The following is a 26,194-nucleotide window of genomic DNA, read 5'->3' as shown; positions in this document are numbered from 1 at the left end:
AAGGAGTTTTGCCAAAGCAGCACTTTGGAATGAACTCCCACCAAATATCCAGCAAATCAATGATTTTGAGACATTTCAAAGTGAGCTAAAGACTGTCTTGTTCAAACAAGCCTGTGACCTGCGCCTTTGAGCAAATTTTGGATTAAGGAGCAAAAATACAAATATGAACTTTATTGTTATAAAGGGGACATTGACTATACACTGGTAGCTAAGATCTTGTAAATCTTTTATCTGCACACACGCTATTAACTTATAGTGCTATTGTGTGTTTCCAAACAGGCCTTTTATTTATGTAAATACATTATATGGTTTCCCTTCTGTAAAATTTGTGTTTGATGTTCACTCACCATAGTTTGAATCGTGTGTTCTGTTCTGTTCTGAAAAAGTGTCTTTTAAAGTGACAATAATTTATGAATATCAGCTTTGGAAGGTATATTTAGGGTCATGTGCATATTTATCATGTGTTTATGCACAGATGCTACAAACAATAAAAATGTATTTGGTTATTTACTAAGGCTGTAATGATTCACTCACACATTTTCGGTGAATCAAACTGAAGCCCTTCATGAATTCATTTCATTATTCGTGGTCACCAGAACCGAATATTAATGAATATTTATGATTTTTGTAAGGGAGTATGTTTTACTTGAACCCTTGTGTACTTTTGGAAAGTGAGATATGCAAGGATCGAATATGTACTGGCAATGCAGTAGCTCAAGTCATGTTAGTTTGCCAAGGCCGCACATGGTACTGTCGACTATAACTATTCCATACCAAATTTGAGTGTCATGAGATCACTGGTTATTGCTGTGACAAATCAAAACTGTCAACATGGGCGTTCCATTTTGTAAATAAATCACTTAACTACAATATTGTATTCATGAATAATTATTTGTATTCATACCCAAGATTCATGATAATGTGATCATATTCACCACATAGTGTATTTGTTGCAGCCCTATTATTTACTATAGTTATTATCATTTATCCAATAAATAGTTTAATGTCCTTGTACAAACTAGTTTTGTTTTGTTTCGGTATGTTTTGTAAATCGTTTTGTAAATTTTCTTTTAGTCTTAACAGCTGGATTAAGCACATATATAGATATAGATATAATCTTCTTTCATCTTGATTCTCCCATTTGCGCAGATCGATGCTCATTCTGTTGATCACTGGATTGTCTGGTAGAGACTCAATTATTTACAGACCGCCACCATATAGCTGGAATATTGCTGAGTGCGGCGTAAAACTACACTCATTCGTTCACTCACTCACTCACTCATTTTGATTCATATTGCAGTGGTTGGTATTATCTTAGAAAATAATCTTTGACTTTAAACTTTATATTAACTTTAGGCTTTGTTCTTATGGCAAGTCAAAAAGAGAACATTTTAAATAATTCTGTCCTCACAAAAATGTCACCAGAAGGTGTGACCCCGTCCTTCATACAAAACAGGTGTTCACTTGTAATCGTGTATTCATGTCCACTCCAAAAAGCTTGAAAATGTTCTGAAATATCTTCTTGACTTTGCAATCAGTGTTTGCATCTGTTAAAATTTTTAAGTTATAGTAAAATATATTCTAAGTCAGTATTGCCGCACAATTGCCGCACTGCGGTAATTTGGACTTAGAAAAAATGAGAAGAGTTTCCAGATGAAGTCAAATTCAGAGTTGAAAGTCGCGATCCCAAAAACTAAGTTAAAAGCCGCATATTTTCCGCAAAGAGAGATGCGGCTTGATGCGGAACGAGTGCGGCTTTTCATAAAACCGCATTTTTTCCACACTATTTCCACATCTACCGCAGTTTTTCCGCAACTTTGCCGCAAGTTGCTACAGTGATGCGGCATTCTCATGTATGGGCACTCCAATCTGTCCACACACCTCCACATAGACCAGTCTGTCCACACACCTCCTTTCCAGTCTGCCCATACACCTCCACTTAGACCAGTCTGTCCACACACCTCCACATAGACCAGTCTGTACACACACCTCCACTTAGACCAGTCTGTCCACACACCTCCACTTATACCAGTCTGTCCACACACCTAGACTCCAGTCTGTCCACACACCTCCTCTCCAGTCTGTCCACACACCTCCACTCCAGTCTGTGTCCACACACCTCCACTCCAGTCTGTCCACACACCTCCACTCCAGTCTGTCCACACACCTCCACTCCAGTCCCTTCTTCTGTTGCAGGGATAAGGCAGAGCGGGACACCAGGTTCTATCACATTCTGGTCCAGATGCTGAGTGAAGTCAAAGAGTAAGTGATCTGTGTTCAGCTACATTGTCCAGTGACATAGTCTCTGTTTAATACATCAGTGTAGTTGCAGTGTATGTTATTTTGTGTCCCCATGTGTGAATGTGATTTACCATGTTCCAGAGTGAAGTCCGGCAAGCAGCAGGAGAGTCTGAAGAAGGTGTACACATGGTACCTGGCCAACAAACATGTGCTGTACTCCGGTCCGGTCAGTCACTAGTCCATCATTGTCACTTGTCCACTAGTCAGTCATTAGTCCATCACTGTCTCTAGTCCACTAGTCAGTCATTAGTCCATCACTGTCTCTACTCCACCAGTTAGTGTCCAGCTGGCTTTTCTAAGCATGTGGTTTTGAAGCTCTGTGTAGTGCTGAATCATGGCACGCTTGTCATGTAGTTGTATTTTCTGCTTGCAGCACTTTGGTCGGATCTATCAGCGCGAGGCAGCACAGGAGGTGCTGAAGAAAGCCACGTCCCCTCGCAGACCATCCCCCCCCTAGTCGGGACAGCCAGCACACTCGCAGTGGGAGGAGCCGGTCTGCCTCTCAACGCCAAACCAAAGTGACCAATGGGCTGTCCACTAATCACAGCTCACCTGACAAGGTGTGTCTCACTCACTCCGCAGTGTCCTGTTTTAGTATGTGTGTCCCAGAATTATTATGACTGTCAGAACTAAGTTGAAGGTCGCCTGATACTGGCTCATTATGCACTGATAATGTTACAAGCAAAATCATCTTTTTTTTAGCAAATCGCATCAAAATACATCATGAACATTTGTTTCTGCACAAATTCCTGAAGAAACAAACCCTACAAATAGTCTGGAAATAAGGATATACATTGTGTACAGACCTCAAAGCTTGTGAAATATAATTTTTACAAGAATATTCAACCAAATTAAAAACTTGACACTTGACACACTAGTGTGTGCATTGTTATGAAAGTAGATGTGTATACATCATACTGCTAACATCCAGGTAAAAATACAGAAAATGAAAAGGCATAGTTTTATTGGGAAAATATTGCATGACGTTGAAAAATGACGTTCCATGACCCCTACCCCAACACAAACTTCACACTGATAAAACTGTTGGAACAGAACAAGTCAATGATGAGTGTGACATCACAGGGCATCCATGACAGATGGTCATTGCTGTCACTTTTCTTCTGAACAAATATCTGCTAGTAGAGGCTGCAGTCTCAAATCTGCTGTTGTAAGTGTCATCTTGGTGTGATGACACATGCAGCACCTCAAGTGCCCAAACTGTGTATCGTGTGACAACTACAACCCAGTTCTTGTGGAAATGCTGCAATGTTAAGCAATAAGCCTACCCATGATATGTGAACTCAAACCCGTATAATGATTCTTTGCACACACCGACAACAGGTTGTCAACTGGTGCCTTTTACTATTTAGGAATATCTAGAATAATGTTTTTTTGCGTTTCCATGACAACAAGTTTGACTTTGACACTGTTCATAGTAGTGTCCTTATCCAAATCATTTCTCCAAAACTAATTTTTTGTCATCTCTTGATGACTCTTGTTACACTTGCAATTTTCATGATCATGCGCTTTCCTGTTTAGCAATGTGTTTATGCTTGTTTTCCAATACCATGTAATCGCTAAAGGGATCACGTGACTCGCTGCCATGATTGTTCTGTTTCCCACTTTATGGCCACATGTTTCACATCGGTCACCAAGACCATGTTCAAACAGCCAACATGTCATTGCTGTGTGTATAAACCAATAAACCACAACAAGAAACTACAAAAACTTACCCCCTCACAGTTATTACCAATAAAGTCGGTAACATATGTTATATTTGGGATTTCATTTTCTTTGTAAAGTACAGATTCTAGTACTTTTTGGGGGTTGAGTCCCATCCAGGATTCGAACCCACACAAAGTGAGACATCTAAACCGCTCAGCCACCGCGGCTTCCACAAAAAATGGAAGTCGGACAACTGGTAGTCTAGACTGCGGACTTTGTGTACCCCTCTGATAAATGTTAATTGGCACGGCTGCCACGGCCGAAAGCTATGAAATACACCGTGCCATTTAGAAAGTGGTCAAAGGTAACATATGTTATAAAGTAGGTGTCAGGTTCTAATGTTGTTCAGTACTAGTATGTATTTTGTTGGAGGATAAAGAAGTAAATTCACAACTAATCCTGTGTATGTAATGAAGTGGTACAGGTTGCAGGTTACAGTGTATTTCATGTGGAGGTATTCCCAAATGTCGTTTTGAGTCCAGTGGTAGATATTCTTGTGATTGTGGCTCCTACATTCAAGTCACTTTGTGTAGTGATTACCGTGAGGCAGGGCTGATAATGAACATTCAGATTTGCTGGTAGCACTTTCAACAATCAGGGCATACAAAACGTTAATTACAAGGCTACGGCTGAATGTACAGCTGTGTGTCTGTCAGAGCTATTGTGTGGTGTGGTTTACAACTGGCTCAACGTAGCTAATGTCTCACAACAGTCCCTAATGTCATATCGTTCCCTCGGCACCCAGCAGTCCAGAATATCGTACACTTTGATCACATGTGAATCAGGTGCTTGAGATGTGTTTCTGTAGACAGAGATAACAAGATTATTGTGCAGTGAACACACCAGCTGCTAACATTCTGTTGAATGTATATTCCCACTTTATACATTTATTGACCTGTTCTTTGAAGTAGAATGATAATGATTATAAAACTAAACATTTCAGTTGCTAATATACCTCATTATCATGAGCTCAGCAGTGAGCGTTATTCAGAATATATTTGAAGGGTCGCTTGATGTGCCCGCAATGGTAAAACCTCACAACCCACAATGGTAAAACCTCACAACCCACAATGGTAAAACCTCACAACCCACAATGGTAAAACCTCACAACCAACAATGGTAAAACCTCACAACCCACAATGGTAAAACCTCACAACCCACAATGGTAAAACCTCACAACCCACAATGGTAAAACCTCACAACCCACAATGGTAAAACCTCACAACCAACAATGGTAAAACCTCACAACCCACAATGGTAAAACCTCACAACCCACAATGGTAAAACCTCACAACCCACAATGGTAAAACCTCACAACCCACAATGGTAAAACCTCACAACCCACAATGGTAAAACCTCACAACCACACAATGGTAAAACCTCACAACCCACAATGGTAAAACCTCACAACCCACAATGGTAAAACCTCACAACCCACAATGGTAAAACCTCACAACCCACAATGGTAAAACCTCACAACTCACAATGGTAAAACCTACAACCCACAATGGTAAAACCTCACAACTCACAACCCACAATGGTAAAACTCACAACCCACAATGGTAAAACCTCACAACCCACAATGGTAAAACCTCATAACTCACAATGGTAAAACCTCACAACTCACAACCCACAATGGTAAAACTCACAACCCACAATGGTAAAAACCTCACAACCCACAATGGTAAAACCTCACAACTCACAATGGTAAAACCTCACAACTCACAACCCACAATGATAAACCTCACAACCCACAATGGTAAAACCTCACAACCCACAATGGTAAAACCTCACAACCCACAATGATAAAACCTACAACCCACAATGGTAAAACCTCACAACTCACCATGGTAAAACCTCACAACTCACAACCCACAACCTCACAACTCACACAACCCACAATGATAAACCTCACAACCCACAATGATAAACCTCACAACCCACAATGGTAAACCTCACAACCCACAATGATAAACCTCACAACCCACAATGGTAAACCTCACAACCCACAATGATAAACCTCACAACCCACAATGGTAAACCTCACAACCCACAATGGTAAACCTCACAACCCACAATGATAAACCTCACAACCTACAATGGTAAAACCTCACAACCCACAATGGTAAACCTCACAACCCACAATGGTAAAACCTCACAACCCACAATGAAAAAAACACACAAACACTAAGAAGAAATAGCTGAAGTGTTCCCATTTCTTTATGTTTGTTTTTTTCTACCAATTCAACATGTCAGTCGCAAACTTTTATGTTTATGCAAAAAGTTATGTTTGTTAGCATGGTTGCAGACAGTATACTATTATTCACATGTTATTTGTAACCAAGGTTACAAACTGTACCCCAGCTATGTATACTAATTTTGGCCCTGAGATTTTAACCATGGTTGCAGACAATATAGTCACCAAAGTTTAAGCCACCTTCACACTTGTTTGTCACCAAGGTTATAGACGACACTCTTCTTTGTTTTAGTTCCCATGATTACAGATGGTCCACCACTGTGACCCATGCTTGTGTTGGTTAACATGGTTACAGTTAGCATTCACATTAGTCTTCATCTAATTTTGTTACCATGGTTACAGACAGTGCAACAGATTTTCATTTGTGCTTCCAGCAACCTGACACTACCTCACCTCAGTCTCCTGTTGCCCATAGCAACCAGGATGGTGACTTTTCAGACACAGAGATGGACTTGGAGTTGGCTCGGGAGTCCGTTGAATAACAATGATGGTCTAGATGAGAACATGGATGGCCACCACAGCAGAGGGGTCCACGACTTCAACTGCGACACCCCGTCCGTCCGCATCACTCCCCTCAGGGGAACATGTACGTCCCATGTGTTTCAAGGGCTGTGTATACTTTGTAATTACATTCTGGGTATATGTGGTAACTCACAGCCTTCACTGGGCGGTTGGTACATTGTGTGAAGCCCATTTCTGGTGTCCACCACTGTGATATTGCTAGAATATTGCTAAAAGCAGTTTAAAACCCAACTCACTCACTCACAGCCTTCTATGCCTGTAATCTGTGAGTTTGGCCTTAAGGAGCAGTAATAATCACAGGTTGGCTAACAGCGTAGAAATAACAAGATTACTTGTATGGTTCAGCTATGTCAGGCTATTTAAATGTCTGCTGACAACAACGGCAGTGTGATTCCGAGCGACATGTTCAGCAATAAAGATGCAATTCTTCATGTTTCAGTCCACCAACATCCCTCACACTCACGCTGGTCTGCCCAAGCGGATGATCCACTCGGTGGCAAGCATGGTGAACCCCCATGCCCATCACTCTCTCACTCTCAACCCAGAGGACGAGGAGGACAGACATGGTGAGATCACATCTTTACTCTGTCTCTGTCTCTGGTTCTAGAACAGAGTGGATAGTCTTCTGTATTGATGTATATTATTGCATAGAATCACTAACTACATTGTAAAGAGTCACCAACTAGAGAATCACTGTCTCGATTGTATAGAACCACTCTGTGGATTGTATAGAACCGCTCTCTGGATTGTATAGAACCACTCTGTGGATTGTATAGAACCTCTCTGTGGATTGTATAGAACCACTGTGTGGATTGTATAGAACCACTCTGTGGATTGTATAGAACCACTCTGTGGATTGTATAGAACCACTCTGTGGATTGTATAGAACCGGTCTCTGGATTGTATAGAACCACACTCTAGATTGTATAGAACCATTCTCTGGATTGTATAGAACCACTCTGTGGATTGTATAGAACCACTCTGTGGATTGTATAGAACCACTCTGTGGATTGTATAGAACCACTCTGTGGATTGTATAGAACCACGCTCTAGATTGTATAGAACCACACTCTAGATTGTATAGAACCACTCTGTGGATTGTATAGAACCACTCTGTGGATTGTATAGAACCACTCTGTGGATTGTATAGAACCACTCTGTGGATTGTATAGAACCACTGTGTGGATTGTATAGAACCACACTCTAGATTGTATAGAACCATTCTCTGGATTGTATAGAACCACTCTGTGGATTGTATAGAACCACTCTCTGGATTGTATAGAACCACTCTGTGGATTGTATAGAACCACGCTCTAGATTGTATAGAACCATTCTCTGGATTGTATAGAACCACTTTGTGGATTGTATAGAACCACTCTGTGGATTGTATAGAACCACTCTGTGGATTGTATAGAACCACACTCTAGATTGTATAGAACCATTCTCTGGATTGTATAGAACCACTCTGTGGATTGTATGGAACCACTCTGTGGATTGTATAGAACCACTCTGTGGATTGTATAGAACCACTTTGTGGATTGTATAGAACCACTCTGTGGATTGTATAGAACCACTCTGTGGATTGTATAGAACCACTGTGTGGATTGTATAGAACCACACTCTAGATTGTATAGAACCACACTCTAGATTGTATAGAACCACTCTGTGGATTGTATAGAACCACTCTGTGGATTATATAGAACCACTCTGTGGATTGTATAGACCCACGCTCTAGATTGTATAGAACCACACTCTAGATTGTATAGAACCACTCTCTTGATTGTATAGAACCACTCTGTGGATTGTATAGAACGACTGTGTGGATTGTATAGAACCACGCTCTAGACTGTATAGAATCACACTCTAGATTGTATAGAGCCACACTCTGTGGATTGTATAGAACTACTCTGTGGATTGTATAGAACCACTCTGTGGATTGTATAGAACCACACTCTAGATTGTATAGAACCACTCTGTGGATTGTATAGAACCACACTCTAGATTGTATAGAACCACTCTGTGGATTGTATAGAACCACTCTGTGGATTGTATAGAACCACTCTGTGGATTGTATAGAACCACGCTATAGATTGTATAGAACCACTCTGTGGATTGTATAGAACCACTCTGTGGATTGTATAGAACGACTGTGTGGATTGTATAGAACCACACTCTAGATTGTATAGAACCACTCTGTGGATTGTATAGAACCACTCTCTGGATTGTATAGAACCACTCTGTGGTTTGTATAGAACCATACTCTAGATTTTATAGAACCACACTGTAGATTGTATAGAACCACTCTGTGGATTGTATAGAACCACTCTGTGGATTGTATAGAACCACACTCTAGATTGTATAGAACCACACTCTAGATTGTATAGAACCACTCTGTGGATTGTATAGAACCACTCTGTGGATTATGTAGAACCACTCTGTGGATTGTATAGACCCACTCTCTAGATTGTATAGAACCACGCTCTAGATTGTATAGAACCACTCTCTTGATTGTATAGAACCACTCTGTGGATTGTATAGAACGACTGTGTGGATTGTATAGAACCACACTCTAGACTGTATAGAATCACACTCTAGATTGTATAGAGCCACACTCTGTGGATTGTATAGAACTACTCTGTGGATTGTATAGAACCACTCTGTGGATTGTATAGAACCACGCTCTAGATTGTATAGAACCACTCTGTGGATTGTATAGAACCACTCTGTGGATTGTATGGAACCACTCTGTGGATTGTATAGAACCACGCTATAGATTGTATAGAACCACTCTGTGGATTGTATAGAACCACTCTGTGGATTGTATAGAACGCACTGTGTGGATTGTATAGAACCACACTCTAGATTGTATAGAACCACTCTGTGGATTGTATAGAACCACTCTCTGGATTGTATAGAACCACTCTGTGGTTTGTATAGAACCATACTCTAGATTTTATAGAACCACACTGTAGATTGTATAGAACCACTCTGTGGATTGTATAGAACCACTCTGTGGATTGTATAGAACCACTCTGTGGATTGTATAGAACCACTCTCTAGATTGTATAGAACCACTCTCTATTGGACGGACTGGGTGGTCAGATGGACTGGGTGGTCAGACGGACTGGCTGGTCAGACGGACTGGGTGGTCAGACGGACTGGGTGGTCAGACGGACTGGGTGGTCAGACGGACTGGGTGGTCAGATGAACGGGGTGGTCAGACGGACTGGGTGGTCAGACGGACTGGGTGGTCAGACGGACTGGGTGGTCAGACGGACTGGGTGGTCAGATAGACTGGGTGGTCAGATAGACTGGGTGGTCAGACGGACTGGGTGGTCAGACGGACTGGCTGGTCAGACGGACTGGCTGGTCAGACGAACGGGGTGGTCAGACGGACTGGGTGGTCAGATCGACTGGGGGTCAGACTAACGGGGTGGTCAGACGAGTGGGTGGTCAGACGGACTGGGTGGTCAGACTGACTGGGTGGTCAGACGAACGGGGTGGTCAGACGGACTGGGTGGTCAGACGGACTGGGTGGTCAGACGGACTGGGTGGTCAGACGGACTGGGTGGTCAGACGGACTGGGTGGTCAGACGGACTGGGTGGTCAGACGGACTGGGTGGTCAGACGGACTGGGTGGTCAGACGAACGGGTGGTCAGACGGACTGGGTGGTCAGATGGACTGGGTGGTCAGACGGACTGGGTGGTCAGACGGACTGGGTGGTCAGACGAACGGGGTGGTAATGGGTGGTCAGATGGACTGGGTGGTCAGACGGACTGGGTGGTCAGACGGACTGGGTGGTCAGACTGACTGGGTGGTCAGACGGACTGGGTGGTCAGATAGACTGGGTGGTCAGATAGACTGGGTGGTCAGACGGACTGGGTGGTCAGACTGACTGGGTGGTCAGACGGACTGGGTGGTCAGACAGACTGGGTGGTCAGACAGACTGGGTGGTCAGACAGACTGGGTGGTCAGATAGACTGGGTGGTCAGACAGAAGGGCTTGCCAGAAAGACTGGTGGTCAGGTGGTCGATGATTTGGTTGACAGTGTGTCATTGTGCCCTGACTTCATCTATTATAATACCGGTAGTTGGAATATTGCCCAGTGTGGCGTTAATCAAGAAACAAACTTGTATAGTATATTCTGATGGGTTTGGTTGTTCTCCAGGAGTGAGTAGAATGTCTCACCGGCCGACCACAGCTCCAGCACTGCGCGAGGACATCCTACAGAGCTGGAAGAACTTCAACACTGAGATGGCGTACACCCAGGACGTTGTCAGTCAGTACTCTGTACTTGCTTGTTGGGATGTTGGAAACAGGCATTGTTAAGAAGTCATGTGAAACTAAATAGTAAATTGTGCACTCATTAGAACAAGGAATTACACAGAGCACTCTGTAGGGGAAAGGTGCTTGTAATGGGGATTGTACTACCACAATGGCTGTGGAGCGAGCAGATCAATGCTCTCTTAAACCAATCTTTCCAGATATCATGTAGCAATCGGCCTTGCTACACTTTGTGTAACCAGTTTGATGTGTGTCAGAGAGTCTGTCATGGTCTGTAGGTGATCTACAGGAACACTTGTATATTTGAGACCATGCATATTTGTTTCAAGTTCAAATGCACTCAGTAGGGTAACGGTTTAAGTGGGATGTTTGTTTTCTACTGCAGGTAAGCTGGAGTTTGTTGGACGGAGCGGGACGTTGTGTGATGTGCGATACACGGCACACGAACACGGTGAAATGCCTGAACTGCACACCAAGCAACAACTACAGGGTGTCCAGACAGAAGGTGAGTCATTACATGGTTCCAGCCAGAAGGTGAGTCATTACATGGTGTCCAGCCAGAAGGTGAGTCATTACATGGTTCCAGCCAGAAGGTGAGTCATTACAGGACATCCAGCCAGAAGGTGAGTCATTGCAGGGTGTCCCACCCCATGTACCATCCACCCCATGTAACATCCACTACATGTAACACCACCCCATGTAATACCCACCCCCATGTAACACCCACCCCCATGTAACATCCATTCAATGTAACACCACCTCATGTTACACTACCTTCATGTAACACCGACCACATGTAACATCCATCCCATCTAACTTCTATGACATGCCACACTCACCCCATGTAACACTCACCCCATGTAACACCCACCCCATGTAACACTCACCCCATGTAACACTCACCCCATGCCACACTCACCCCATGCCACACTCACCCCATGTAACACTCACCCCATGCCACACTCACCCCATGTAACACTCACCCCATGTAACACTCACCCCATGTAACACTCACCCCATGCCACACTCACCCCATGCCACACTCACCCCATGCCACACTCACCCCATGTAACACTCACCCCATGTAACACTCACCCCATGCCACACTCACCCCATGTAACACTCACCCCATGCCACACTCACCCCATGCCACACTCACCCCATGCCACACTCACCCCATGTAACACTCACCCCATGCCACACTCACCCCATGCCACACTTCACCCCATGCCACACTCACCCCATGCCACACTCACACCCCATGCCACACTCACCCCATGCCACACTCACCCCATGCAACACTCACCCCATGTAACACTCACCCCATGTAACACTCACCCCATGTAACACTCACCCCATGTAACACTCTCCCCATGTAACACCCACCCCATGTAACACCCACCCCATGTAACACCCACCCCATGTAACACCCACCCCATGTAACACTCACCCCATGTAAACTCACCCCATGCCACACTCACCCCATGTAACACTCCACCCCATGTAACACTCACCCCATGCCACACTCACCCCATGCCACACTCACCCCATGTAACACTTCACCCCATGCCACACTCACCCCATGCCACACTCACCCCATGCCACACTCACCCCATGCCACACTCACCCCATGCCACACTCACCCCATGCCACACTCTCACCCCATGCAACACTCACCCCATGCAACACTCACCCCATGCAACACTCACCCCATGTAACACTTCACCCCATGTAACACCCACCCCATGTAACACCCACCCCATGTAACACCCACCCCATGTAACACCCACCCCATGTAACACTCACCCCATGTAACACTCCACCCCATGTAACACTCACCCCATGTAACACTCACCCCATGCCACACTCACCCCATGTAACACTCACCCCATGCCACACTCACCCCATGCCACACTCACCCCATGCCACACTCACCCCATGCCACACTCACCCCATGCAACACTCACCCCATGCAACACTCACCCCATGTAACACTCACCCCATGTAACACCCACCCCATGTAACACCCACCCCATGTAACACCCACCCCATGTAACACTCACCCCATGTAACACTCACCCCATGTAACACTCACCCCATGTAACACTCAACCCATGTAACACTCAACCCATGTAACACCCACCCCATGTAACACTCACCCCATGTAATACTCACCCCATGTAACACTCACCCCATGTAACACCCACCCCATGCAATGGCAACCCCCTGTAACACCCACCCCATGTAACACATTACCCTGTGTTTGCAGTTGCAGGACGAGATGAGAACAAGCTTCTGCAGCAGACCCTGGAGGAGTTCTACCAGACAACGGACGCCTACTACCCCACCAGTCTTCCCGAGTACCGTTCAACACGTCACAGACCCTCACAGTGCAACAAGCCCAAGTCAGCCCCAGACCCCCACACAAGGAAGTCATCGAGTCCCCCTCAGCTAGGTCGTCACTTCCTGCAGCAAGACAGGTGATAACAAGACCTGGAGCCAGGTCCCTGAATGTATACTGAATTCTTGCATCTTGAAGATGTGTCAAAACATTTCATTTCAAGGAATCTTAATTATCCCCAGCAATGCTTTTTGCGGGGGAGGTATTAAATGGACTCTGTCCGTCTGTGCACATTGGTCTTTTCCGGAGCAGAACTTTAAAACGGTTCACTATTTCTTCACCAAACTTGGCACATAGATAGATCTGGGATGTACTGGTGCCTTTTGGTAGTTTTCGATTTCTGAATAAACTATTTTTGGCGTTTCCATGGATACAAGTTTGACTTAGACTGAAATTGGTGGTAGTGCTCTTTTCCGGAGCAGAACTTAAAAACTGTTCACTGTTTCATCACCAAATTTCATACATAGGTAGGTCTAGTGGTGAACTGGTGCCTTTTGGTAGTTTTGGATTTCTGAATAAAATGGGTGTTTTTGTGTTTGCATGGCAACAATTTGGGCTTTAACTAATTTGGTGGTAGTGCTCCTTTCTGGAGCAGAACTTTGAAACCTTTCTGTACTCTCCTTCCACTTTGCTATATACACGCCAAAACATTTGACATAAACAAAACTCGTAGACATATTCGTGAAGAATATTTTGCCATTGCGGGGGATATTGATGACTTTGTCTTCTTGAAGTAACTTATTGCAAAGGTCATAAGGCAGTGTAATTGTGCAAAGTTACCTTAGGTATTGACTCCCATTTCATGTGCACTATGTTTTGTGATTAGTCAGCTCTGTTTTAATCGGTTTCACCAAAGTGTTGGCATCTCAGGTGGACTGATATAATGCCAGATGACTTTGCTCACAATACTGTTCACATGCTGATGTTTTATAGCTGGCACATTGCTGGGTATAACCTTAAATGATAGACACCCAAAGCTCCACTCGGGATGCCTTGTTTGATAAAAGCTTATCTTCATAACTGGAACTGGTTGAATTTTGAGAATTATCTGGATTCATGCCCACAAGTATTTACAATAGATACTACTTATTTTGGTCCGAATGTTTAACAGTTAGTTTTGATGACTGGAACCACATATTTAAAGAGTGAAGTTGTTTGTTGATTATGTGTGTCTGTGTTCTGAAAGGGAACCTGAAGTGGAAAGTGGCACCAACGTCAAGTTTAACATGGTTGTCAATCTCGTGGATGCAGTGAGCGGCAACATGTCCGCCCATAAGGAGAGGGTAGGTAACTGCGGTAACTGTGGATGAAACATTTAACATTACATCATTCTAATCAACTGGGTTCAATTCTCCACAACCACCCACTCACTCACTCACCCACTCAACCCACCCATTCACCAACCAACCCACCAACCCACCACTCACTCACTCACTCACTCACTCACTCACCTTGTAAGTCCCATGTTTGCTGTCCTCCAATAAAACTGAAGTAAAACTCCCTCCCTCACTTATGCCGTTCTGCAGTCAGTGATACCATTGTCATGTATCATCATTGTCATGTATCATCATTGTCATGTATCATTGTCATGTATCATCATTGTCATGTATCATCATTGTCATGTATCATCATTGTCATGTATCATCATTGCTCCTCCAGGTGGTACCTCGACCTCAGCCAGGTTTCCGCCAGCCGTCAGCTACAGGTATCCCATCGACCCCTGCTGTGTCACGTCCTGCCACGTCAAGGTCAGGGAAGAGGCAGTCTCGACAGCACAGTCCATCAGCTCGCACCAACACCCCAGTGTAAGCTGGAGCATGTCATCAGTTTGTAACAAAATACTTCCTCCCAGACATAATATCAGTGAGGTTTCATGACTTCTGTGATAGATTGGAACAAGACAGCATAAAGTCTGTCTTCCTTGAACACAGTTAAAGTCACTGAACACAATCATCCAGTTCCTGGGGGCAGGGAACTACTGCCCAGACATAGTATCTGTTAGGATTGATGACATCCATGACATATTTGTAACTGTACTTTGATGACACAGACATGCTACAACAGTATACTTCATCCATCCATCCGTCCATCCATCCATGTGTCTTTTATCTTTATGTACAGTCATCCCTCGCAATAACGCTCTTTGCGATACCGCGGATTTGGTTAAACCGCGGGGTAATCCGTGGCTCCCATAAAAAAAAGTTGCCCAGCAATCACACATCTTCACGTCATCGAAAATAGCACTTCTACAAATCCACTGTTGAGCTCTGGTTAATCAATTTGTAAACTAGTGAAATTCAGTGCGGATTGCAATTAACAGTGTTTATCATACATATCCATGGTTTTTCAGATGCTTAAAACATGCAGGTTTTTTTTCAATAATAATAGATGAACAGCGAAACATCGTAATAACATTATAAGACATGCCATCAGCCGAGTACTTACAACATTTGCTGTGATGCAACACGCCGCGTAATTGCGCTGGTAAACACCGCCATCCGACAATGTATGATGTCAGAAAACACATTTATTTGTTTAAATTCAATCCCATTTTCATTCATTAAAACTGTTTACAATAACAACGGAGAAACCGTGAGTGAAATGGCATTACCACATTCCATACAACGTCCGCTTACCACATTCGTGAGGGTCAGTTTTTTGCACCTTCTGTGATAACACAAATTTTCACATTTTTCTCAGCAATCACGAACAGATTACAGCCTTGTCATCCATTGACCCCAAGACCCACGTTATTGACTCTTTGAAGTCATATTTGACAATTAATTGCCAACATTTTGTTTTTGCAATCAATGTAGCAGGTACCGTGGGAAGTCAGCGGTGACTTGTCAAACTCTCCTACGTAACCCAAAGTGCTTAGCAATGCTTATCATTATGTTAAATATGTTCATAGAAAACATGCATTATACTTATATGATAGCAATATATAAGATCTCTGTTAGAATAACTGCTTGACATATAAATTATTCTGATAATGGAATAGAAATTCTTTGATGTTATATTTTCGGATTGTTTTTTAACTGAATCACCGGTACATTGGACCAAAACATCGGTCTGTGCACAGCTGATTGCTATTTCCGGCTTAGTTGAATAACAGGTAGCATGACAGGAACAACAATTGAATTATCTTGTCTTGTGGTGTTTGATTGCAAGTTTCATGTACATACATCTATTTTCATTTACAAAGTTTGTTTTTTTTCACCTCCAACAAAACGATATAGTTTTGACTGGGCACAATCAATGGAAAATACAATTTCACTTGGCCTTTGTTCCGCGGTTTGTAATAGTTACTATAACGTGGGTGTCTAATAATGCGGGGGGTCATCCATGGACCCCAAGACCCGCGTTATGGTGAGGGATGACTGTGTAACATTAATTCTGGTCAAGGTCATTGGAAGCACTGTGCCTATTTATGTATGACATATTTGTCTTATTTTTGGTTTCACAGGTCAAGGTCACCTGAATCTCAGAGCCTGTCAGAGGTCAAAGGTCTGCTGATTGATGAGCCAAAGTTGGAGGAGCCAGCGGGAGTCTGGTCTGCCGTCGAGGTCGGTGTCTGCCATCGACTGGCGAGGGAAGATAACTCCAAACACTGTCAGATACAAGTTAGTATTTGGTTCTTGTCATTAGTTTGTTTTGTGGGAGTAATGATCATTGAACTACCAAGGTACCTGAGTTGTGAGCCTGGAAGCTGCTCTTTTGATGAATTAGAGTAAAATGCAGAGTTTGAAAAAAAATTCATGCTTTTCATCATTTGTGTCTGTTTATGCAATATCTGTGTGTCTGATGATGAACCTTTCATGTCCGTTCTTGCACTATGTGAATGTCAGTTGATCCACTATGTGTGTGTCTGTTGATCAACTAAATGAATGTCAGTTGATCCACTATGTGTGTGTCTGTTGATGCACTATGTGTGTGTCTCTTGATGTAGATGGGGCAGAACCAGGTTTGGAGGTCACACATACATGAAGACGTTGCAGCGACCAGGGTCAATGAGGTCAGCCAGCGTCTCATCAGCCAGAAGTCGACCAAAGACGGCACCCATGCCAGCTAGACAGAAGGTGAAGGCTAATAATCAGGTGGGCAGAAAGTGAAGACTACTAATAATCAGGTAGACAGAAAGTGAAGACTACTAATAATCAGGTAGACAGAAGGTGAAGACTACTAATAATAAGGTGGACAGAAAGTGAAGACTAATAATCTGGTAGACAGAAGGTGAAGACTAATAATCAGGTAGACAGAAAGTGAAGACTAGTAATCAGGTAGACAGAAGGTGAAGACTAATAATCAGGTGAACAGAAGGTGAAGACTAATAATCAGGTAGACAGAAGGTGAAGACTAATAATCAGGTAGACAGAAAGTGAAGACTAATAATCAGGTGAACAGAATGTGAAGACTAATAATCAGGTAGACAGAAGGTGAAGACTAATAATCAGGTAGACAGAAGGTGAAGACTAATAATCAGGTAAACAGAAGGTGAAGACTAATAATCAGGTAGACAGAAGGTGAAGACTAATAATCTGGTAGACAGAAGGTGAAGACTAATAATCAGGTAGACAGAAGGTGAAGACTAATAATCAGGTAGACAGAAGGTGAAGACTAATAATCAGGTAGACAGAAGGTGAAGACTAATAATCAGGTAGACAGAAAGTGAAGACTAATAATCAGGTAGACAGAAGGTGAATACTAATAATCAGGTAGACAGAAGGTGAAGACTGATAATCTGGTAGACAGGATGTGAAGACTAATAATCAGGTAGACATAATGTGAAGACTCATAATCAGGTAGACAGAAGGTGAAGACTAATAATCAGGTAGACAGAAGGTGAAGACTAATAATCTGGTAGACAGGATGTGAAGACTAATAATCAGGTAGACAGAATGTGAAGACTAATAATCAGGTAGACAGAAGGTGAAGACTAATAATCAGGTAGACAGAAGGTGAAGACTAATTATCAGGTAGACAGAATGTGAAGACTAATTATCAGGTAGACAGAAGGTGAAGACTGATAATCTGGTAGACAGGATGTGAAGACTAATAATCAGGTAGACAGAATGTGAAGACTAATTATCAGGTAGACAGAAGGTGAAGACTAATTATCAGGTAGACAGAAGGTGAAGACTAATAATCAGGTAGACAGAAGGTGAAGACTAATAATCAGGTAGACAGAAAGTGAAGACTAATAATCAGGTAGACAGAATGTGAAGACTAATAATCAGGTAAACAGAAGGTGAAGACTATTAATCTGGTAGACAGAAGGTGAAGACTAATAATCAGGTAGACAGAATGTGAAGACTAATTATCAGGTAGACAGAAGGTGAAGACTAATTATCAGGTAGACAGAAGGTGAAGACTGATAATCTGGTAGACAGGATGTGAAGACTAATAATTTGGTAGACAGAATGTGAAGACTAATTATCAGGTAGACAGAAGGTGAAGACTAATTATCAGGTAGACAGAAGGTAAAGACTAATAATCAGGTAGACAGAAAGTGAAGACTAATAATCAGGTAGACAGAAAGTGAAGACTAATAATCAGGTAGACAGAAGGTGAAGACTATTAATCAGGTAGACAGAAGGTGAAGACTAATAATCAGGTAGACAGAAGGTGAAGACTGATAATCTGGTAGACAGAAGGTGAAGACTAATAATCAGGTGGGCAGAAGGAAACAAAACAAGCATCCTGGAACTTGAATAGATGTTTTTGCTGATTGTTGATTTTGTGTGTTTTGCTATTTCCTGTTTATTTAACTTTCTTTTTCATTTGTAATTTTGTTTGTTAAACTGTTTGGTTTGTTGATGTTCTGTCAAATTAGCTTGTCACGAAATCTTGTTTGCAGACAGCTGCTGCCACACCACGTGATGCCAGCTCCCGTGTTGCCCAGGCAGCCAGCCACAACACGGGCTCCGTCGACCAGCAGGCGCTCGACTCCATGATGGTCATACAGCACCTGTTGGGGTCCAGCGACACGCCGTGAGTATACCTGAAATTTCCATCCGCAAGCAGTAACTGGTTTCATACAGCGCCTGTTGGGGTCAAGGACATGTTATATGTATTCTGTGACCATTCAATCCGCAAGCATTTCATGATGTCATACAGCACCTATTGGGGTCAAGGACATGTTGCGAGTATACCGTGACCTTTCCATCTGTAAGCACTTCTTGTGTATGGAAGCTTTGCGTCACTAAAAATTGTCCATCTGTTTTCAGGCGAGGGTCAATGGGTTCACTGTTCAACTTTGATGATGTGAGTATATTCTGATTCATTCATAATCTTAATAAAGTAACTGTTGTTCCTTGATTGGAGTGTGATGTAGAGGGTATATGGAGTATGTGTTGTGTGTTTTGGATCTAAGGTCTAATGACATGGAAAGCCTGGGATACGATATGTATCCCAATTATGCTAAGCAGCAAAAGAAACATCAGTTTGGAATTTTCCTTCACAGAAACGTATTACTGTAAACTCATTTAATGTTTTGATTGTATATTTTTGACAACATCTCCAACTTTGCCTGAGCAAAGACATTCCTTCCCAAACTCAGAATTGAACCCAGGAAATGGTCTCAAAAACGCGACCTGACCTCGGAGATGGTACGGTGTTCTCCATGTTTTTCATGCAGCTGATGCTGCACGTGCTGTGCACAAGGACCATCCCTATAAAATGCATCCCCAAACCGGCTTGAAACATTCACATTACAATGTCAGCAGGATGCCACGATTCACGACAGCTCAGAGGAACCAGGCGCTAGGAAGACTTGAAGCTGGCCACACTGCACAAGCCATTGCCAATGACTTCCAGGTCAAAGTTCGGACCATCTACAGGCTGCAGCAATGTTTCGAGGCCACCAACACCACAAATGATCGTCCCCTACTGGTAGACAAAGGATTTCCACGAGATGACAAGACCGCCATGTTGTGCCACAGCATGTACAGAATCCCTTCATGCAGGCATCCGAAATATCTTGCCAGACAGTGGGAACACAAGGAAGACCAATCAGTACTGATACAGTGCGCCGACGTCTTAACAGCGGGAACCTCCATTGCTGTAGACCTTACCGTGGACCTATCACCCCTTGTCATCAGCGTGAATGTCTGCAGTTTGCCCTACAACACCAAAACTGGAGATACAGGCAATGGAGAACTGTTCTGTTCACAGATGACAGTCGGTACTGCGTATCAATGGCGAACAAGAATATGGCGAGGATGAGGGCAGCGTTACTCAGACCAATGTGTTATGGAAAGAGACTCATGGGGAGGTGCAAGCATCATGGCATGGGGTGGAATAGGCCTGAACCAGATAGTAGGTCCTGTGGTGTTCCAGAACCTTGGTCCAGGGAGAAGAGGCGGCATCACAGCGGTGCGCTACATCGACCAAGCTCTCAGACCCTGCGTCATACCACATTTCGCACGTCTCCGGAACAACATTTTCCAGCATGATAACGCCCGGGCCCATACAGCCAGAGCTAATCGGACTTCCTACAGCAGAACGGTGTCAACATTATGCAGTGGCCGGCCCTTAGTCCTGATTAAACCCAACTGAACATCTTTGGAATGAAATTCAGAGGAGACTGAATAATGTCATACCAAGGCCGAACACAGCCGATTTGTGGGCCAGGCTTTTCTCAGAGTACGGTTCCAGGTGCCAATGGCCTTCATCAATCGATTGGTGTACTCCATGCATAGACACTGTGCTGCAGTTATTGCCGCTTGTGGTGGTCACACAAGATACTGGAGTCAAGAGTCTGAATGGACTGCAAACGTTCACGTAATGTCTTGAAATTGTGCTGAGTTATCCATTGATGTGTCAAGATATTGTACACAAAATTTTGTTTTGATCCCCTTGTTATTATGTCAATTTCTGTAATGATTTGATTACAGTGCCTATCTAATTTTGAATTTGTATTGACGTTTGGTTTGCTGCTGAGTATATAAGGGTGTGATACGATGTATATCCCCATACAGTACTTAACATTTCAAATTCTCTCCCTTTTGCAGGTGATTCACAACCGTCTGTCTTTGATTCTAGTTTCCAAATCGTCATAGACAGTTTAAGACCACTAATTAAAGTGACCGATTCACAGCGTATGAATACATAATGAACTCGGTGCAATGTGGACATGATTGTTATTTATAGCCAACCTGGAAAACCCAGAAGTCTGCATATATTCACAAGTTCTTGTCACACTTTCTGTTATATTTCTTATGATCTTTCAACGAGGATCAGGTGGGCATGAAGGTGAAGACAAACCAAGCTTGAAACCCAGAGTGCATGGAGTGTATAATCTAGATCACAGAATCAAACCTGTGATAGAGTGTATAATCTAGTACCAGCAACCACTATTTAGTACAATGTATACAGCTACCAGTAATCACTGCTTAGAAGAATGTATACATGAAGCAGTAATTACTGAATAATACCATGTATACAATCTACCAGTAATCACTGCTTAGAAGAATGTATACATAAAGCAGTAATTACTGAATAATACAATGTATACAATCTACCAGTAATCACTGCTTAGAAGAATGTATACATAAAGCAGTAATTACTGAATAATACCATGTATACAATCTACCAGTAATCACTGCTTAGAAGAATGTATACATGAAGCAGTAATTACTGAATAATACAATGTATACAATCTACCAGTAATCACTGCTTAGAAAATGTATACATGAAGCAGTAATTACTGAATAATACCATGTATGCAATCTACCATTAATCACTGCTTAGAAGAATGTATACATGAAGCAGTAATTACTGAATGTAATACAGCAGTATACAATCAACCAGTAATCACTGTTTAGAAGAATGTATACATAAGCAGTAATTACTGAATAATACAATGTATACAATCAACCAGTAATCACTGTTTAGAAGAATGTATACATGAAGCAGTAATTACTGAATAATACAATGTATACAATCTACCAGTAATCACTGCTTAGAAGAATGTATACATGAAGCAGTAATTACTGAATAATACAATGTATACAATCTACCAGTAATCACTGTTTAGAAGAATGTATACATGAAGCAGTAATTACTGAATAATACAATGTATACAATCTACCAGTAATCACTGCTTAGAAGAATGTATACATGAAGCAGTAATTACTGAATAATACAATGTATACAATCTACCAGTAATCACTGCATTAGAAGAATGTATACATGAAGCAGTAATTACTGAATAATACAGCAGTGTATACAATCTACCAGTAATCACTGTTTAGAAGAATGTATACATGAAGCAGTAATTACTGAATAATACAGTGTATACAATCAACCAGTAATCACTGCTTTAGAAGAATGTATACATGAAGCAGTAATTACTGAATAATACAATGTATACAATCAACCAGTAATCACTGTTTAGAAGAATGTATACATGAAGCAGTAATTACTGAATAATACAGTGTATACATCAGTAATCACTATTTGTACAATAGTATGTATTGCAGTACAGGAGTTGAAAATCAGTATATTGTATCGCGAGGGCTTGTATTGCAATACAGTACTGTATCACTACAACACTTGTACTAGGAATGATGCGGTTATACGGGGAAATGTGAGGGAAATGGACTATGTAGAGGAATATAGCTGTCCAGGATATCATTATGTCAGTAGATATGAACAATTTTAACACTGTAGATTGGACTTTAAAGGTTAAGTTTGTTCTCAGATTCTTTGTTCTCTCGTTTAATGCTGTTGCATTTTTGGTTTAGGAGTTCTTCAAGAACATCCGCAACTGTTCCCCTGGCTCCAACTCCCCTGCCCTGGAGTATCTCAGCTTCATCACCTCCCGACAGGGACACCATCATGTGGGTGAGTCAGTGTTGTAGCTTGGTGAGTCAGTGTTGTAGCTTGGTGAGTCAGTGTTGTAGCTTGGTGAGTGTGTTGCAGCTTGGTGAGTCTGTGTTGTTAGTTGGTGAGTCAGTGCTGTAGCTTGGAGAGTAAGTGTTGTAGCTTGGAGAGTGAGTGTTGTAGCTTGGCGAGTCTCTCTTGTGCTTGGTGAGTCAGTGCTGTGGCTTGGTGAGTCTGTTGTAGCTTGGTGAGTCAGGGCTGTAGCTTGGTGAGTCTGTGTTTGTACCTTGGTAGCTGTTGGCTTGGTGTCTGTTGTAGCTTGGTGAGTCAGTGTTGTAGCTTGGTGAGTCTGGTGTAGCTTGTGAGTCTGTAGGCTTTGGTGAGTCTGTTGTAGCTTGGTGAGTCTGTGTGTAGCTTGGTGAGTCTGTGTTGTAGCTTGGTGAGTAGCTGTGTGTAGCTTGGTGAGTCTGTGTTGTAGCTTGGTGAGTCTGTTGTAGCTGTAGCTTGGTGAGTCAGGTTGTAGCTTGGTGAGTGAGTGTTGTGTAGCTTGGTGAGTCAGTGTTGTAGGTTGGTGAGTCTGTTGTAGCTTGGTGAGTCTGTGTTGTAGCTTGGTGAGTCTGTGTTGTAGCTTGGTGAGTCTGTTGTAGTTGGTGAGTCTGGTGAGTCTGTGCTGTAGCTTCTGTGTTGTAGCTTGGTGAGTCTGTTGTAGCTTGGTGAGTCTGTGTTGTAGCTTGTAGCTTGGTGAGTCTGTTGTAGCTTGGTGAGTATGTGTTGTAGCTTGGTGAGTCAGTGTTGTAGCTTGGTGAGTCTGTGTTGTAGCTTGGTGAGTCTGTGTTGTAGCTTGGTGAGTCTGTGTTGTAGCTTGGTGAGTCTGTGTTGTAGCTTGGTGAGTATGTGTTGTAGCTTGGTGAGTCTGTGTTGTAGCTTGGTGAGTCTGTGTTGTAGCTTGGTGAGTCTGTTGTAGCTTGGTGAGTCTGTGTTGTAGCTTGGTGAGTCTGTGTTGTAGCTTGGTGAGTGTGTTGTAGCTTGGTGAGTCAGTTGTAGCTTGGTGAGTCTGTGTTGTAGCTTGGTGAGTCTGTTGTAGCTTGGTGAGTCAGTGTTGTAGCTTGGTGAGTCTGTGTTGTAGTCTTGTAGCTTGTGAGTCTGTTGTAGCTTGGTGAGTCAGTGTTGTAGCTTGGTGAGTCTGTGTTGTAGCTTGGTGAGTCAGTGTTGTAGCTTGGTGAGTCTGTGTTGTAGCTTGGTGAGTCTGTGTTGTAGCTTGGTGAGTCAGTGTTGTAGCTTGGTGAGTCAGTGTTGTAGCTTGGTGAGTCTGTTGTTTGTAGCTTGGTGAGTCTGTGCTGTAGCTTGGTGAGTCAGTGTTGTAGCTTGGTGAGTCAGGGCTGTAGCTTGTTGAGTATGTGTTGTAGCTTGGTGAGTCTGTTGTAGCTTGGTGAGTCAGTGTTGTAGCTTGGTGAGTCTGTGTTGTAGCTTGGTGAGTCTGTTTGTAGCTTGGTGAGTCAGGGTTGTAGCTTGGTGAGTATGTGTTGTAGCTTGGTGAGTCTGTTGTAGCTTTGGAGTCAGTGTGTTGTAGCTTGGTGAGTATCTGTTGTAGCTTGGTGAGTCTGTTGTAGCTTGGTGAGTCAGTGTTGTAGCTTGGTGAGTCTGTTTGTAGCTTGGTGAGTCTGTGCTTGTAGCTTGTGTTGAGTATGTGTTGTAGCTTGGTGAGTCTGTTGTAGCTTGGTGAGTATAAATAGTTTGTAGCTTGGTGAGTCTGTGTTGTAGCTTGGTGAGTCTGTGTTGTAGCTTGAGTCAGTGTTGTAGCTTGGTGAGTCTGTGTTGTAGCTTGGTGAGTCTGTGTTGTAGCTTGGTGAGTCTGTGTTGTAGCTTGGTGAGTCTGTTGTAGCTTGGTGAGTCTGTTGTGCTGTGAGTCAGGCTGTAGCTTGGTGAGAGTCTGTGTTGTAGCTTGGTGAGTCTGTTGTAGCTTGGTGAGTCTGTGCTGTAGCTTGGTGAGTCTGTGTTGTAGCTTGGTGAGTATGTGTTGTAGCTTGTAGTGGTGAGTCTGTTGTAGCTTGGTGAGTCTGTGCTTGTAGCTTGGTGAGTCTGTTGTAGCTTGTAGCTTGTTGTAGTCTGATGAGTCTGCTGTGCTTGAGTCTGTGTTGTAGCTTGGTGAGTCTGTGTTGTAGCTTGGTGAGTCTGTGTTGTAGCTTGGTGAGTATGTGTTGTAGCTTGTTGAGTATCTGTTGTAGCTTGGAGTGAGTTGTGTGCAGTAGTATGTGTTGTAGCTTGTTGAGTCTGTGTTACCATGGTGAGTGTTGTAGCTTGGTGAGTCTGTGTGTAGCTTGTTGAGTGTTGTAGCTTGGTGAGTCTGTTGTAGCTTGGTGAGTCTGTGTTGTAGCTTGGTGAGTATGTGTTGTAGCTTGGTGAGTCTGTTGTAGCTTGGTGAGTCTGTGCTTTGTGTAGCTTGGTGAGTCTGTGTGTAGCTTGGTGAGTCTGTTGTAGCTTGAGTGAGTCTGTGTTGTAGCTTGGTGAGTCTGTCTTGTGTAGCTTGGTGAGTCTGTATTGTAGCTTGTAGTGAGTATGCTGTGATTACTAGCTTGATTGTGAGTGTGTGGTGTAGCTTGGTGAGTCACTGGTACTCTTGCAGCCAGGGCGATTCTTTGTTAATGTGGCTTTCCCATGCTTACAAGGTACCCAATCACAGCTGGGTGGACTGGGACACATAGTCACAGTATTTTGTCCAAGTTTACTGCACATTGCTGTACCCACAACTAGGTGTTTGCACTTATTCATGTGGCCTCCATCTGGTCATATACCAACAGAGAGAGTCTGCACATACAGCTGACTCCAAGGTTTCTACACCCGGTCACAGGTTGGCTCGATCCCGGCACATTAAGCTTGC

The 26,194-nt window shown here is 43.1% G+C and overlaps 1 protein-coding gene and 1 long non-coding RNA gene across 2 annotated transcripts; both read left to right on the top strand.

Moving 5' to 3' along the window:
• The first annotated feature begins 2,193 nt into the window (after positions 1-2,193).
• LOC124275102 lies at positions 2,194-2,770 on the top strand. Its single transcript, XR_006898205.1, has 3 exons — positions 2,194-2,262; positions 2,383-2,467; positions 2,675-2,770. It is a non-coding gene; the product is annotated as an uncharacterized LOC124275102 (long non-coding RNA).
• A 3,970-nt stretch (positions 2,771-6,740) lies between these two features.
• LOC124275099 lies at positions 6,741-23,337 on the top strand (the record flags this gene model as incomplete). The annotated part of the gene is made up of 12 exons (XM_046710587.1): positions 6,741-6,869; positions 7,245-7,371; positions 10,975-11,085; positions 11,476-11,595; positions 13,360-13,570; positions 14,678-14,774; positions 15,151-15,296; positions 16,958-17,176; positions 17,441-17,588; positions 19,349-19,482; positions 19,719-19,755; positions 23,238-23,337. Coding segments are annotated over exons 1-12 (1,540 nt in total), but the record flags the coding sequence as incomplete, so codon positions are not given.
• Between the last annotated feature and the right edge of the window lie 2,857 nt (positions 23,338-26,194).

This window comes from Haliotis rubra, unplaced genomic scaffold (assembly GCF_003918875.1).
Source record: "Haliotis rubra isolate DU_JTF1 unplaced genomic scaffold, ASM391887v1 Scf1982, whole genome shotgun sequence".
In the NCBI taxonomy this organism is placed as follows: domain Eukaryota; kingdom Metazoa; phylum Mollusca; class Gastropoda; order Lepetellida; family Haliotidae; genus Haliotis; species Haliotis rubra.
Note: the sequence above shows the minus strand (reverse complement) of the source record. Positions and strands in the feature narration are given on the sequence as shown.